At 61.8% G+C, this 15567-nt stretch overlaps 1 protein-coding gene across 5 annotated transcripts in view; it reads right to left on the reverse strand.

Moving 5' to 3' along the window:
- GALNS (galactosamine (N-acetyl)-6-sulfatase) overlaps window positions 1–15567 on the reverse strand; it is a 29016-nt gene that overhangs the window by 1997 nt on the left and 11452 nt on the right. For all 5 annotated transcript variants that reach the window (XM_014836576.3, XM_044761400.2, XM_044761402.2 and 2 more), the window contains 7 exons: window positions 15389–15516; window positions 14890–15029; window positions 13381–13484; window positions 9890–10026; window positions 8879–8981; window positions 4613–4734; window positions 1735–1852 (listed from right to left, as the gene is read on the reverse strand). In XM_014836576.3, the coding sequence (XP_014692062.1) occupies window positions 1735–1852; window positions 4613–4734; window positions 8879–8981; window positions 9890–10026; window positions 13381–13484; window positions 14890–15029; window positions 15389–15516 (852 nt within the window). The remainder of the gene's footprint in view (window positions 1–1734; window positions 1853–4612; window positions 4735–8878; window positions 8982–9889; window positions 10027–13380; window positions 13485–14889; window positions 15030–15388; window positions 15517–15567) is intronic.

Raw genomic sequence — 15567 nt, forward strand, 5'->3', positions numbered from 1 at the left:
GCCAGGCTGAGCTGGGGGGAGTGTGTGAAAGAGGGGCCGAGGGCAGAGAGCAGAACCTTTCCAACATCTGGGAACTAGGGGGCAGGGGTGTGGAGCAGATGAGTGGGGGGCTTCTCAGGCTTTGCACACACATGCCCACGCGTGTTCACATGTGTAAACCCACGCAGCTCTCTGGTGACAGGGCTCACTTTAAAGTCTGGAGACCAACACACACTATGCCGGTTTGTCTCCAGCTCACATGGGGGGCTTGTGGGGTCTCCGCTTTCTCTCGTTCCAGGGCGTGGCCGGCTGCGGCAGTTTCGTGGTGCCCAGGAGATGGCGGCAGCGCCCGGGCCAGGTCCCTCTGCCTCACCCTCACCCCGTCCCTTCCCGTCACTAAGACCCCCTCCGTCTCTGCGTCTCCACTTCCTGGGGACTCAGCCTGCACCTGCGGAGCGGTGGGTGTGCGTGGGTGCGCGTGTGTGGGTGGGTGGCAAGGAAGAGAGAACAGCATCACTTTCACAGAAGGACAAGCAGGGCTTGGGGCAGCCACCAGGGGCTCCTCCTGGGACCAGAGGGACCTGGCGGTCCTGAGAGGGGCCCTCTGCTCCACTGCCTTGAGTCGACAGGCTGGCGCCTCGTGGTGTACCTCAGAGGGAGGGGAGGCCCTGCTGGCCCCCAACTGTCTTCCCGGGCTGAGCCTCGGGACACAAAGCCCCATGCGTGGACAACAGCGACGCAGTCCCCCCCGCCCCGGGCTCACGAGGCCGCCTTGTTCCTGGGCCCCTCAGCCTCAGCCTCTCTGAGAGTCCTCACCGCTAGGAAAACGCCTCTAACGTGCCGACTCCGTTTTCCCTGCACGATTTCCTCCGCCACGCCCCACTCCGCACCCCACTCCACCAGCTCCCACGGCTGCAGCTCTGTCTGACCGTGGAAGTGGGTCTGAACTCATCTTCTTCTCCCACGCACAAGGAACCCGTTCACCAGTTTGTGAACTACTGAACTCGTCTTTCCTGGGTCCTCCTCCTCGAGGCAGGGGCTCCTTCCTCAGCACTTGACTCACCCTGTGGCGGGGGGTGGGGGGTGGGGGGGTGGGGCGTGTGCCTGGAGGCTCTGGGGAAGCGGGCATGCGGGAGGAGGGGCTGATGGGCTGGGACGCTGGGCTAGGCCATCCAGCTTTGCTCTGTGTGGTTTGGGGTGCCACCAGAGCTTATGACACTGGGACATGCGAATCACCCGTCTTTCTGGAGCAGGGTGCCCCAAAGACACATCAGTTACAGGGACAGACTCAGGGCGGGTCCCCCATGAGGTTCAAGGAGGGCTGTCGCTGCTGGAACCCACACTAGCTGTGCTGGGAGGCGGGCCCCACGGGCCAGCTCCACACTCAGACCGTCTGCCCAGTGTGTCCACAGCCCACTCAAGTTTGGCTTGTCCTGCACCTGCAGAGGGGGCGAGTGGCCCGCGGCCACACCTCTGAGGTCTGAGACAGAGCAGCAGGAGGGAAGCAGGGCTCCAGCCTGCAGCCCCCACAGCCTCTGGAAGCACGCTCTCTGCTGGGGTCGCACCACGCTGCCCAGTGGTCACCCTGCGTGCGAGGAGGGCAGCCCTTCCACATGGCACTCGGCTGCCGGGACTCACTGTAATCTTGGAAACCTCTGTGCCGAGGATGTGGGGGACGCTCCGGGGTGTGCAGACCCCCAGCACTCCTGTGGGCCTGGGGACACTCCCCCTCAGGAGCCACAGCCTCCTGCTTACCATGACTGCCTGGTTGCACACGTTGAGCTGGGGCTGTCCAGGGATCAAGGCCTCCTGGTGCTGCCGGACGACCGGGGTGATCCTGCGAAGGGCATCCAGGTACTCGGTGCTGGCAAAGCTAGAGACAGATGGGAGCACAGGTCACCGAGCGGCAGGGGAGGGACAAGGTGGGCAGGGGCAGCCACCCAGGGAGGCCGGGAAGGGGCTTGGGGGCTCAGGAGTCCCCTCCCTGATGGGCCACCATCCAGCAGCCTCCTGGGAAGAGTGGCTGAGAGAGCAGGGGCTGCCCCCACCCTCACCCCGCCCTCCTGGGGGCAGGCGGGGACCTGGGACCCTTTCCTACAAGGCGGCTTCAGGCAGAACCACACGACAGGGGCGGCAGCCGTGACTCTTCTGTCTGGCTGGTCGGGGCCTCGGCCTTTGCTGGAACCTCCAAGGGCATAGCCCAGTGTCCCTGAGTCGCACCCGGGCTCCAGGGCTCCTGGCTGCCTCTTTCTCACTCCTGTGCCCCTTCTTCAGGCCTCTGATTCAGGTTTGTTTCAGGAGTGGCTGGTCCTGCCCTACTTGCTCCTGACTCTGGGTCCGTCTGAGGCTGTCACTCCCAGACCAGCCCCACTCCTCGGGCCTCCATACCATCGGGCTCCTGTTCTCAGCTACACTCGCTCCACACGTGGCCCACAAGCTTTCCCAAGCAGGTTCTTGGTGTGTCCCGTGTCTTTCCAGGATTCTGTGGCCGAACGCACTGGAAAGGACTGGCTTAACCAAGCTCAACAGTCTGGGTGACAAGGTTTCTTGGTGGTGCCATGGGGTGAGTGCATGTGGGGAGCACCAGGAGGCCCCATATTCAGCCCAAATTCTTCCAGGCCAGGTGGCAGATGCAGTGTCTTCTTGCTCAGAGCTCTGCATACCCCCAGAGTGACCCTGGGCCTGTCACATCCCTTCCCAGGTCCGGGTCTCCCCATCTGGAGCACAGGGGGCTGCAGGCAGGGGCCTGAGGGGACCCTGAATGGAGATGACGTGGTCTAAGGAGAGCTCGCAGGCAGTGTGCTCTGCACGTCTCGGCACAGCCCTGTGAGGCAGCCCTGTGACTGCCCACTTCGGGAGATGCCGAGGTGGGAGGGCCATCCGGCCATGCTCACGGCCAGCGAGGGGCAGGGCTTGCACCGAGCTTCCACGATGACCAGCTTGTTGCTGCAGCTGTTTTGTGCGCACATGTGTCTGAGAAGCAACGTCACGTGGGTCTGCGGTCAGGGGTGGGCTTCTCGGAGGCTCGCCGCCGTCTCTCCCCGCTGACCCACCTCAGGGGAGCGTACACCCTAGGTGCCCAGGTTTGCTCCAGCCATGGAGGCATCTGTGAGATGGCTGATGGCCCCGGGGGCTGCCGCCACGGCCTGTGGTGCCCCTCACCACGGCCCCGCTGGAAGAAGGCCAGGAGCAATGAACAGATGGTGTTGAGAAGCAAGACGGAGAGAAATGCCCCGTGGACGTAACATTACGCCAACCTGGACCCACGTGGACAGAGCAGGGCTGTCACCTTAACTGACCTTTAACTTCTGGGGGGCCAAGGGAACACTGAGGCTGTGGGGGCCTGGTGGGCACAGGTGTGAGGGCACTCGTCTGGGTAACCAGGCCCTGGGATCCACTGTCCTGGTCCTGCTGCATCTTGGCTCTGAAATGACTTCCGGGGATCGGGGGTGGGAGGGGGGCTCACTGACCACGACTTCCCAGCCCCCTGTTTAGTTCTAATTTCCCAGCCTGCACCTGCACGTGGCCCTGCTCCAGACCTCCTGTGGTTTGTGACGGCCATGAGGAGGCTCCTCGCCCATGTGAGTGTCCTGGGGCCACGTAACAAATTGCCGCAGACTGCGGCGGGGGGGTGGGGGTGGGGGCGCCTTAAACAGCAGGGACTTATCCTCGTCCTGGAGACCAGGAGTCTGAAATCCAGGTGTCACAGGGCCACACTCCCGCCAGTGGCTCCAAGGGAGGATCCTTCCTGCCACTTCTAGCCCCTGGGAGCTGCAGGCGTCCCTGGGCTGTGGCCACGCTGTCCCATCTCTGCTGCCGTCGTCCACGGCCTCTCCTGTGTCAACATCTCTCCTCTTTGGTCTCTTGCAAGGACAGTCTCACTGTACTGGTGCTGCCCCGATCCCAGACAACCTCATCTCGACCCTCACCCTAACGACTCTGGCAAAGTCCCTATGTCCAATGAGGCCGTGTTACGAGGTTCTGGTGGACATGGATTTAGGGGACACTATTTCATCCATGGCAGCATCTCTGTGTTTCCCTCCCACGGTCCCAGGCCTCTGAGCTGGACGCAGCTCCAGAGAAAGGGAGGTGCCCGGAGGAAGCGCCCAAGCAGCTCGGTGGCGCAAAGGCCCCGTTCAGAGAGCCTCACTGGAAGAGCCCAGTCTGGGCCGGGGCAGGTGGCTGCCCCATCGAGGGCATGGGAGCCCTGCGGGGGATCTTTCTGGGCCTGGTGTCACCACCCTCTGTGTCCTTGGTGCTGCCCGTGTGTGAGGGAGTGGCCGTGGGGAAAGGTCCTCTTCTGCCCCATGCCCGACCCTCCCCCTCGGCCATCCCTGAAGGCAGCTGGAGGCAGGGGATCACGTGGTGGGCTGCATGCACTGATGGGTGTGGGAGACAAGTGAGTGGAGAGGTGGGGGCGCACCGGAGAGGAAAGCCGGCCCAGCACAGCCCATGCCAGACGGGACAGCGTCAGGCCCCAATGTGCCCGGAGGGGGCGGTTCCACGCTTCCCAGTGTGCATGCATGCACCTCCACGTGTTCACAACATGCATACATCGGTGTGTGCTCCTGTTCAGGCCCACCTAATGTTTTCTCGGCAGCTTGAGGGGAGGGCTCCCCTGTGCCCGGCTCACCTGAGGGGGAACCTCTCCCCCGGGTCGCGTCCCAGGTGGAAAATCAGGGGCAGCCTCGTGTGCTCCTCCTGCGTGTGGGTGGTGACTCCTGACACGTTCTGCCCGGGACAGAAATCAATGCCCTGGAACGAGAGGTGCGGGGTCGGGGGCGCTGTGTGTGCTGTGCCCTCAGAGCCCAGGAACCCAGCGGCCGGGAGCTCCACCAGGAAGGCCGGCCCGTCTCGTTCCGGGGCGGCATGCCTGTGCGTGGCGCATCATGGATGCTTGCCGGGTGTTCAAGGAGTGAACGGACAGCGATGGCCATCCTGTGGGTGCAGCCCCGCCGTCCCCGGGCCCAGGAGCTGCTGAGCCATCTGCCCCGTGAACCGCCCCTAGTTTTTAAGGGGAGGTGAATCTCCTTGTACTATTCCAGCCCTTCTCATATCTTGACCGCCACCAACTCCCAGAGCAAAGCTCTTCACCCCGCTCTGCCTGCCCCGCAGCCAGTGAAGCTCACGGTTTTTGGCATTCCTGAGACTCCTCAGGGGAGGGGGACCGCAGGCCTGAAAGCCAGGGATGACACAGACACAGCGAGGCCACGGGTAACCCGGATGTGGAAGTTAGCAGGAAGGGACCTTACGACTGTGGCCCATATGGGCAAGGACACAGGAAGACAGAACAGGGAACCCTGGGCTCCCTTAACGCTCAGCTGTGAGCCCACGGCCCTGTGGTTCCTGCCCTCCCCAGGCGCCCCTGCCCGTGGTGGCTTCTGGAGCGCATCTGAAGTGGGCTTGCATGTCAGTGTATGGTCTGAGATCTGTCCTGTCCTGGGGTCCCAGGGGGTCCCTCCACACACTATGGCCCACAGACTGGAGCTCCGTCCCCAAGGCTTGGAGGCTGCCCCTCGGGGCTCTTCAACTTGGAAGAGGAAAAAGCCCCCTGCTCTCCAGGGGGAATGGGGCGAAGCCAGAGGCTCCCCATCCTGAGGCCTTGGTGACCCCGGGGCCCTGCAAGCAGCTTGGCGCTGGAGTCTGGCCGACACAGAACACTGTTGATGGGGTCTGGAGAGATGGCCATGACTGCTGCATGTCAACCCTAAAACGGGGGCTGCACTGCTTGCTTCTCAACCACGAGGGACTGAGGGTGTCCGCAGGCGGCAGAGTCTGACGGGCAGACGGCTTCCTAACCCCCGTGTGTCTGTAAGGGATGGCTGGTCAGGGGAGCAGTTAATGTTCTGCTTTTCAACAAAGCGGGGAGGTTAGGAGCCCGTGAAATTCCATTGACCTGCACGGAGCTGTAGATTCCCAAGTCAGTGGCTGGAAAAATAAGGGGCTGCGATCTCAGCTGCTGAGGGCGGCCAAGGACACATCCCCAGCCAGGTGGGTTCCAGAGTGGGTGACCCTTTGACCTTCAGGAAGCAGAAGTGCTAGAGAACAATACAGACGTGACAGTGGGAGAAAGAGCCCCATTAGCACAAAAGCGCCGAGCAGTTAATGGAAGTGTGTCAAGTCTAGACACGAGACACAGACAAATCACAATGGGGATGCAAATCCACTACGCTACTGAATGAGGATCCCGCTCATCAGGACCGCAGTGACTCTCGCCCGCGGGCAGCACTGAGCCCCACACGGCTCCTCTCCTGCTCACATGACCTGCTCCTCACAGCGCTGGCATTTCGGAGGGCGGGAAGGATGCAGGAGGGAGACGAGTCTGCACGGCGGCTAACGTTCATGGGATTTAGTCCAGAAACGCAGAAGGTCACACACACCCTGCACACACGTACCCTCCCTCCCACCTCTTCCCCGGGTCTCAGACACCCTGTGGTGGGCAGGTCATGGGCTTGCCGGGGACAGTGCCACAGGGGGCCACCGGCACAGCAGGACCCGGAAGTGGGGGGCCGGGGGGTGAGAGACACCCATGGACAAACGGACAGCCCAGAAGATAAGAAGGTCCACTCAGGCGACCTGCGGATCTGGGGCCACAGACCTGCATGTCCCCACTGAGAGGCCCACCCGCCTCTCCCTCAGGGTGGAGCAGGCCCAGGACTCACTGGCCGCCCCAGCCGGGCCCTGCCTGGCCTCTGAACAAAACTGCCCTAACATGTGAGCCATGTGGAGGTGACGGGAAGAGGCGGGTCCGTCTCCTCTGGTGCTCGGGGAGCAGCCGATAGCTATGGGGGCCGCTGTCATAGTTGTGGGGTCCTTCTGACTTCACACACCCTTAGCCTTATTGATCCTTGGAGAGAGAAGGGCCGTGCAGGCCAACCCCATCCTGGCTTGGGGCTGCCACCCTCCCAGGGAGGGATGCCCCTAACGTCTACGTGGTTGGAGAAGGGAATTTTGTTTCCTCATCTCCCAAGAAGCAGAGCAGACAAACCATCTCAGGAGCTTGCCAGCAACCCTTGGGAACCAGAGGCCGTGTGGGCGGGGTGTCACCCGGTTGTGCCAAGGTACCCTCTCCTGACACTTTCTGACGCCACTGTAACTGTGGTCAAGGTAGCCGCTCTGCCCACAGAACCCTCTGGACTTCTCTAGCACCCTTTATGGAAAAAGCGCCCTTGGGTTCTGGCCTGGATGGAAGCTGGGCGGTCTCACTCAGGCCAGGGCTAACTGGGTCCTGCCCCAAGAGGCCCTGAGAGCCGCAGGGAGAACCGTGCAGGCCGGAGGGGCGGCTTCCAGAACACCAGCTGCACCTGCACATGCTGCTGGGAGCTGCGGGCAGCTGACAATGGGGACTCTAGAGACACTGGAGGACCGGGGAGCTGTGTGATGGGGGTGGGGGGCTGGGGAGGGAGAAGTGAGGCCACATGGCCGTCCCTGTGGGTGCCCACACTGCCAGCCTCTGGGCCCCAGTTTTTTTTTATTGTTAAGAAATTTTTTTTTTTTATTGAGTTAATCATAGGTTACAATCTTGTGAAATTTCAGTTGTACATTAATGTTACTGGGCCCCTTTTGAGTGCTCTTACGGCCTCTCAGCCCCTGGGTGTCTAAAGGGACAAACCAGGCATCCTGTCAGGGGACAGGGCACCTGGGGCTTAGGATGGCCCTCGGTGGCAGTGACAGCTGAGATGGGACTTGAAGGGCAGGCGGGCTTAGCCTGGGGGTGGGGAGTGGGTGGGGGGCCCCCAGGCGCGTGGAGAGGAGGCAGGTGGCCACAAGTGGGGAGGGCCGGCGACAAGAGCTCGAGCCAGGGGACGGGGCTGTGCTGTGCTGCTCACTGAGGAGGAGTTTTGGAAGAGACTAGCTTGGGTGGTGTTGTCACAGTCAGTCTGAAGGGCCCACAGGACACTCTAGGGCTGATGTGAGGCTCACACGGAGTCAGAGGGCAGAACAGCAGCAGAGGCTCGCTGGGTCCAGCTGAGCCCACCCCCACCCTCAGCCCAACCTTTGCTCCTGATCACAAGCGGGGGATGCTGGCGGGCACTGGGCCATGAGGGAGGAAGCGCACTCTGTCCACGACCGCCTGCGTGCCCAGGGTGGTGACCCCATATCCACATGAGGCACTCGGCCTGGCAGCTGGGCCCCACCAGCCCCACCCAGACGGGCACCAGACTCACATCCGCTGAGTCTGCAATTTGCATCCCAATTGATGCAGAGTGTTCTAGTGCTTAGATCTTCTATTAACTTAAATTGCTTTTCCTCCCAATTAACACACATTAACAGGCTTTTCCTGTGTCTGAAGACCCAGACGCTGAGCGCCCTGCAGGGGGTGGGGTGGAGACACCCAGGAGGAGCAGGCAGAAGACTTGGGGGGCAGGGGGAGGTGGGACTGGGGATGGGGTGGGCAAGAGGAGGGAAGGGGAGCACAGGCCACGCCGGGGACACGGGGGCGTGCGGCACTTCACTCTCGAGCCTGCGGGGCAGACAGCCTATGCAGAGGCATGACAGCCCCACTCAGAGAGCCGCTGAGCACCGGGCCAGGCCTCGGGGGAGGGGCCGGGGAAGGCGCCCCGGGTTGGCCTGGGTCCCTGAGGCGTCTGACCTGGGTCTGGAGCTGAGCCTGCCCTGAGACCTCCTTTTCTCAGGCTCTGAGTGGCCTGAGAGAGGGTGACGTGTCCCAGGAGAGCTGTCCAGGCTCCTAAGGGGCCATCCTTGTAGCCACACTGCGTCGCCCCCAACTCCTTCTTAGGGCAGGTAAACACACTGAGGTGGGGGAGCTCGAAACCCCGTGACTGGCACCACTTGGCAGAGGCCCCCATCCTGCCGCCTGCTGGCCTGCTCTGGCCAGACGCCTCCTCCTGAAGGACGGACAGGGGGTGCAGAGGACACGGAGCACCGAGACCCTTACCTGTCTGAACTCCTCCCAGGAATTGGTCCAGGTCCAGAAGTGGGCCTTGTATTGGCCGAGGGTGACTGCCATCAGTGTGTTGCCACGGTAATAGAATATCGGCCTGTGGGGGGAGGGTCAGGTGACACCAGAAACCCTGGGAGCAGGGCAGGCGGCTCCCCATGAGTAGGTTATGGGTGAAATTTGACAGCAATGACCATGCCGAGGTCACGCTGTGCAGGGTGGAAAGGTCCCTGAGGCTGTCAGATGAGCCCCACAGTCGCCCCCTTTCACTCCTGGCCCTGTGGGGGCTGGGCGGTGGAGTGAAGCCTGCGGCAGAGTCTCCAGCCCCCTTCCTGGGGCAGACAGGCCTGGCGGGGTGACCACAGCCTCAGGCACCTTCTCTCCCCAGCAGCAAACAAGCTCACGCACCAGGTTGCAAGAGAGAAAAAATAAGCAATATTGAAAAAAGCCAAACAGACCTGTCTAAGCCCTGCCCTGCCCTGCCGCCGAGGCCACACGGCTCTCAGAGCGCAGCAGGGCACCTGCTCCCGCTACGCTATTTACCATTTTAAAACCCCCATCCCGTCACAGCAGCCCGGGACACTTATTTTGTCTGAGCACAACGATAGTGATCTGAAGCTGGAGAGAAAGTGACTCCGGACACAGAGAATTCCAGTGCAGAGGGGGACGTGGGACGGGTCAGGCTCCAGGGCTTTGGCACGGCTGGTGACTGGGCAGAGGGAGGTTCTCTCCTCCCCGCCACGGCCTGACGCCGAAGTGATGGACGCTGAACAAAGGAACGAGCCTTCTTCACCCCGACCCAGGAGAGCCTAGATGCCTCGCATGTCGGGAATGGTCACGGAGGACCAAAGCTCATGCTCCAGGATGCCTCTTGTGCCAGGAAGTCCCCGGGGCCTCGCCTCCCCCTTGCCCTGCCTCTGCCCCAAGCTAGCTGGGACAGGAACCGGCACGGGCTCCGCCACTCGGGGCAGGGACAGGGGCAGGGGCGAGCGTCTGGCTGGAACCCACCTGTCCATCAGCTGGCCCTGCAGCATGGCCGGGAGGAGACTGAGGCCATCGATGGCCCTGTCTCTGGGCGGCTCCAGGCCTGCGAGGGACAGGCTGGTGGTGAAGAGGTCCATGATGCTGCCCAGCTGGTGGCTCACCTGAAACAGACACAGTGGAGACTCAGGACGCCGTGCCCTGACGAGATGGCAGCCAGGGCCAGGTCTGCGCACCCTTCTGCTGCCCAGCTGGGTCTACAGAGGCGTGCGTGCTCGCACATCATCACGTGCCCTACAGCGTGTCTACCCACCCTGAACAGAGGCCTTCCCTGCCCCATGTACACTCGTGTGCACACACACCCGGCCCCAGCACCTGCGCACGAGAGGCCTCCCGCCCTGTCAGCCTCGCCGGGCCTGGTCTCCCCAGCCCCACCGACCCCCGGCTCTCCTGGACACCTCACGTCCACGAGGGTCATGCTGGCTCATGTGTGGCTGCACACAATTCTCCTGCCTCAGGGCCCCACGAGGGAGGGAGCAGCCCCTCATGGGGAGAGTGGCCGCAGGGAGGTTGGGGGCTGCATGGGGATTCAGTCTGGGCCGTCTGACCCCAGAGCAGGCCGAAGCGCCATCCTGTCTGCTATTCCCGAGCCCTCACTTCTGCTGTGGCTGCGAATGGGAATCAGCCAGCAGAGAGAAGACGGCCAGCAGGGTCTCGCCGCTCGAGGCCTGCCCTCTCTGACCGGCCATCTGTCACCGTCACTGCAACACTGAACCACGTGAACTTCGCAAATCAGGTCAAAGCACAGGTGGAAAAGGACCCTGGAGCCCAGAGCAGCCTGGAGGCACTGGGGCTGGGGGGGCAGCTGGCCAAGGCTGGTGGGAGGGGACAGTGGTGGGCAGGGCCCGCCTTTCTTTCCAGAGGCCACACTGGGCCAAACTGAATGGTCCAGCTCCACAGAGCCAGCAGGAAGCGGCCCTGCGGACAGGCCTGAGGAGCTGACCACTGTGGGAAAGGGGCTGCCCACTGGTCTCCATGGATGCAGGTCGAGTCCCTGCATGCAGATCTGCCCTGTTTGGAGCCCACCGAGGTCCTTCCCCCCTCCCACCGCCCATGTGCAGAGACCGCCCCGCACTCCTGAGGTCTGGATCGGGGATGCACCGAGTCAGCAGGATGAACCCGCCAGCAGGTTTGGCAAGGCAGGTGTCCCCTTGCACCTGCTGTGGGCCGACTGCGAGCCACCCTTCATCTTAGCACCTCCCACGCCTGGCTGCCTGGTCCTCACGGGTGTTCCTCCACACCAGGACAACCTCCGCGTGGACCCTGAGCGCACGCCCAGCCACATGTGCCATCTGGTTCCGCGGCCCAGTGTGGGGACGTGAGGGTCGACATTCGGTTCCAACGCTCTGCGAGGCCCTGGCAGGGAGGATGGAGACGTGGCCCACGGCAGTCTCCCGTCCCCATTGCCTCCCTCCTTCATCACTTTTTTTGAAACGATTGGAAAACATCAATCAAGAGGCGAGCCTGCCATGCAGGCGGGTGGAGCGGGCAGGAGGGGCGTCTGATGGCCTGCATCAGCGCGGCAGCCGGGAGCTCTGGGGGGCTCTTAGAAACACAGACGCGCTCGACCTGCACGCAAGGGCTTCAGGAGAAATGCAATCCGTCCGTGGCAGGCCGTCATCAGACTGTTATCAACACTTTCAAGACCTAACTCGGAATCCAAGGCTACAGTCAACAAAGTCGCCCCACCAGGTACGGAGGAGAGAGCCCAAGATTGGAGGCTGGGTGGACGAATGTCAGGACGCTTTTAAATAAAATCCTCGCGCAGCTAGCACAGGGCACAGGCCCCTCTGATTCAGTCCCAGTGTCTGCCCGCGGGATGTGTGGAGGGAGACGTAGTGTGGCTCTGAGAACATGTCCTTTCTGCTCCAGGAACAGGGCCCAGGGGCCTGGAGCCAGGCCGGCAGGGCCAGGAGTCCCACAGGCTGGAGCCTTCCCACGGCGGGAGTGGGGAGAGGGCTCTCTCTGGGACCATTCCAGGAGGACAGGCCGTCAGGGGGAGGAGGGTGGGCTCCACGCCCACAGCTTGGATCCGCACTCGGCTCTGCCACCCGCTGGCTGGGAGGTCCCGACAGGTGACTTCTTCTCATCAGGCCTGTGTCTGCTAGCATGTGGATGTGGATGATGATGATGACGGGAAGCAGAATGTCACCCGCCCCAGGATGCCCACGCCCTAATCCCCGGGCCTGTGAACGTTTCCTTACATGGGAAACGGGGATCAAGGTCGCCAATCAGCTGACCTTAAACAAGAGCTGATCCTGGATCCCTGGGGGGGGCCCCGTGTCATCATACGGTCCTTATACTGGGACGGGGGCAGGAGAGTCAGAGTCAGAGTGACAGGGGTGACATGTGACCGGCCACTGCTGACCCAGACGAGGGAGAGACAGGCCAGGATCCAAGAAGCTGGAAAAGACGAGGAAATGGATTCTTGCCTGGAGCCTGGGAGGAACCAGCCCTGCGACACCAGATTTTAGCCGAGAGACGGTGCTGGGTTACCTCCCAACCGCCGACCCCCATGAGAGGACACGTGTGCCGTTTAAGCCACTGGGTGTGGGGACTGTTCCAGCAGCCACAGGACACTCCTCGTGGTGCTGCTGTGGGGCTGAGCTGACACCAGCGTCCAACACTGTTCTCTGGAGAAGCCCGTCAGAAAGGAAGGGACCAGGGGAGAATGCGACATCACATTTAGAAACTCCAGTCTTGAGACCGCGTCTGTGACGGGCCTGAACTGGGTGCCCAGTTAGAGGAGCCCCTGCCTGTGGGTTCTCAGCCAAGGGAGGGCAGAGCGAGGGGCTCTGAGGAGCAGGAAAGGCTGGCTGGTCGAGACAGCGGCAGGACACCCACCGTGCCCAGCCAGAGGGCCAGGCCCCCAGTCCTGCGCTCTGTACTCAGCACTGCAGACAGCTGTCAAGGCCTCGTCCAGCCACTGCTGTCTGACAGTGTGTCCACAGAACACAGTGCCTGGAGACGCACTTTGGGAAACAAGCCTGTGGCCAAACAAGATTTTAAAAACTCAGCTAGATCTATGCCTTTTCCAGAAGTTCCTGATACCTATTAGACACTAAAGGCTCTGACAAGTCCTGCAGAAAAGAAACCCATTTAACTCGGTTTACTGCCACACTGACTGACCATGGAAGCCTCTGCCTGCCACGGTAGCTAATGACACCCCATGTGACGCCCCAGAGGACACTGTCCCAGTGCCGGCCCCATGTACCCTTCTCCAGCTGCCTCCCTGACACCCCAGGCGATACCCCATGGGAGACTGTCCCAGTGGCTGCCGCATGCACCCTTTACCAGCTGCCTCCTTGGGGAGGGGTTGGCTTGGAGGGGAGTGGTGAGTCTGACCTCCGCGTTTCCTAGGCAACGCAGAGTGAGTGGAGGGGGCAGGGCAGCGAGGGGGCTGAGCCTCCACACCCCAGGATGGCTGCAGGCCTGGGCAGGCAGCCAGCCTGACTCACCTGGCCTGCAGGGATGCGCCCGGGCCACCACGCGACTGCAGGCTCTCTCATCCCGCCTTCGAACGTGGTCTGCTTCCCGCACAGAAAGGGGCCATTACTGCCGCCTGGGGAGGGAGAGGTGTCACCCATCAGACCATCTACCCCGAGTCCCCGGGGCCACACGCACCTGGTGGGGCCCTTGCCCTCAGATGCGTCTGTCCACTTTGATCCCTGCCAGGTAAGCTGTCTGTGAGTTTAGGAAAATATGCCAATGGAGAACACCACAGCGTCAGAGGAGAAGCCCAGAAGTGACCTCATTCAGCCCTAAATGCACAGGAGGCAGCAGTGACCTGCTAGCTGGGAGGTCCCGACAGGTGACTTCCTGTCATCGGGCCTGTGTCTGCTAGCATGTGGATGCGGATGATGATGATGATGGGAAGCAGAATGTCACCCGCCCCAGGGCTGCTCAGTGGCAGAGCCAGGACAGGGCGAAGGCGCTGGCCTCGGTCTCCGTCCTCCCCCACCAAGCTCTCTCTCATGACCAGGCACCTGCAGGGAAGCCAGAAACCCCAAAACTGGGGAGGGGGCGTCAGGCCTGGAACGGGCATTCACCACTCCCACGCTGACATGCCCTTCCTGGGTCAGGAGTGGCTGAGGTGCCCATCCTTTGAGGGGACGACAGTGGGCTACAGAAGGCGGCGTGAGCGGGCGGCCCTGCCCGTGTGTGACTAGGTCGACCCCACAGCACAGCTGTTGGGGCTTCTATGTCTGTTCCCACTGGACGGTCCCAGGCTGAGCCCCTCCACATTCCACCCCACGGGCGGCTGAGGGGACGCTGAGCAAGTGGCGGGAGCCAGGTGTTCTCGAGTGGAGCCTCATCTGCGGTCATCACTGTTACCAGACACGGACCCTAACTCCCTTCTCCTGTCCTGCCTAAACTCTAACCTCTGTGTTTGACCTTACTCTCTTGTCTTCTTGCAAGGGGCAGCTGTTCCTTTATCTAACACCTCAGGGCCTTGAGCTTACGTGGTTTCCGGGATGTTCCAGGGAGACACTCTAAGCCACAACTGCCATGGACCTAGCTGCTCTGACTGGGACGAGGCCAGCCCAGACCATAGCCACAAGACTGGCAGGGGCACAGACAGGCAGAGCGTTGGACTAAAGCGACCTGCCCGCATTCACATCAGGAATTCCCGTCCTCGGGGAGGGTGAAGCAGCCATTTTGAAGTCACGCGATGCCTGATTTCAATTCCCGTGCGTGCAGGCTTGTTCCCGCCTCCACATGTGACAATGAAACTTGCCCTTTGAATATTCATCCCCCACCCAAATAAAGACGCCCCCTAAGCCCATGCTCGGGGGGGCCACAGCTTTGTGAAATTATTGCCTATGGTCTCCATTCTTCATGCCTCAAATAAAAATTCTACTTTGTGAGACAACTACTTCTGGTGCAATTTGATTTAACTCCCAAGAAAGGACCCACATCGATGGTCTCGTCACACGACGACCAGTGGGGCTACTCCGAACACTTGCCTTGTTTCGGAGCAGAAATGAGGGCAGCGCCGTTGTCCGACGTGAAGAAAACAAACGTGCTCTCTGCGATCCCCAGGTCCTGCAGTGAGTGCAGGATCTTCCCAACACTGTCATCGATCTCCCGGACAGCGTCCCCGTATCTGTGAGGAAGACCAAACGGCTATCAGGTGGCCAATGGCATCTGTCTGATCAGACAGCACTTAAATCATAACTTCAGGGAAGGACAGCAAAACAGACTGGCTGAACCCAGAGAAGAGAAGGAGGAAAATTCAAGTTCAAGCTGGCAGAGTTAAGCTAGGATGGTACGAGCCACATGGCCGCAGCCCTCCCCCCACCAATCCTGGGCTGGCGGACACTCCCAGCGAGGCACAGCCACTGCCGTCGTCCTCTACAGTCAATACTTAGAGAAGTAAGGGAAACGAGTGCCCTGCCCTCGGAGGTAAGCAAGCACAGCTGAACCCCCCAGGTGGGGTCTGCATCTCCATGACCAAGGACTCACCGCCCTCGCTGACTGGTGCCCAAGAAAGGCTTAGACGCGTAAACAGGTGCGTGTGTGGCGTCAACGGCCCAGTAGAGAAAGAAGGGGCGCCGCGCTGCCTGCTGCCTCCTGATGAAGTCCAGGGCCTCCTGAGGAGGGGAGCACAGCGTCCTCCTCCGCCCAGAGGCCCACCTGCCCGC

This window comes from Equus asinus, chromosome 28 (assembly GCF_041296235.1).
Source record: "Equus asinus isolate D_3611 breed Donkey chromosome 28, EquAss-T2T_v2, whole genome shotgun sequence".
NCBI classification, from domain to species: domain Eukaryota; kingdom Metazoa; phylum Chordata; class Mammalia; order Perissodactyla; family Equidae; genus Equus; species Equus asinus.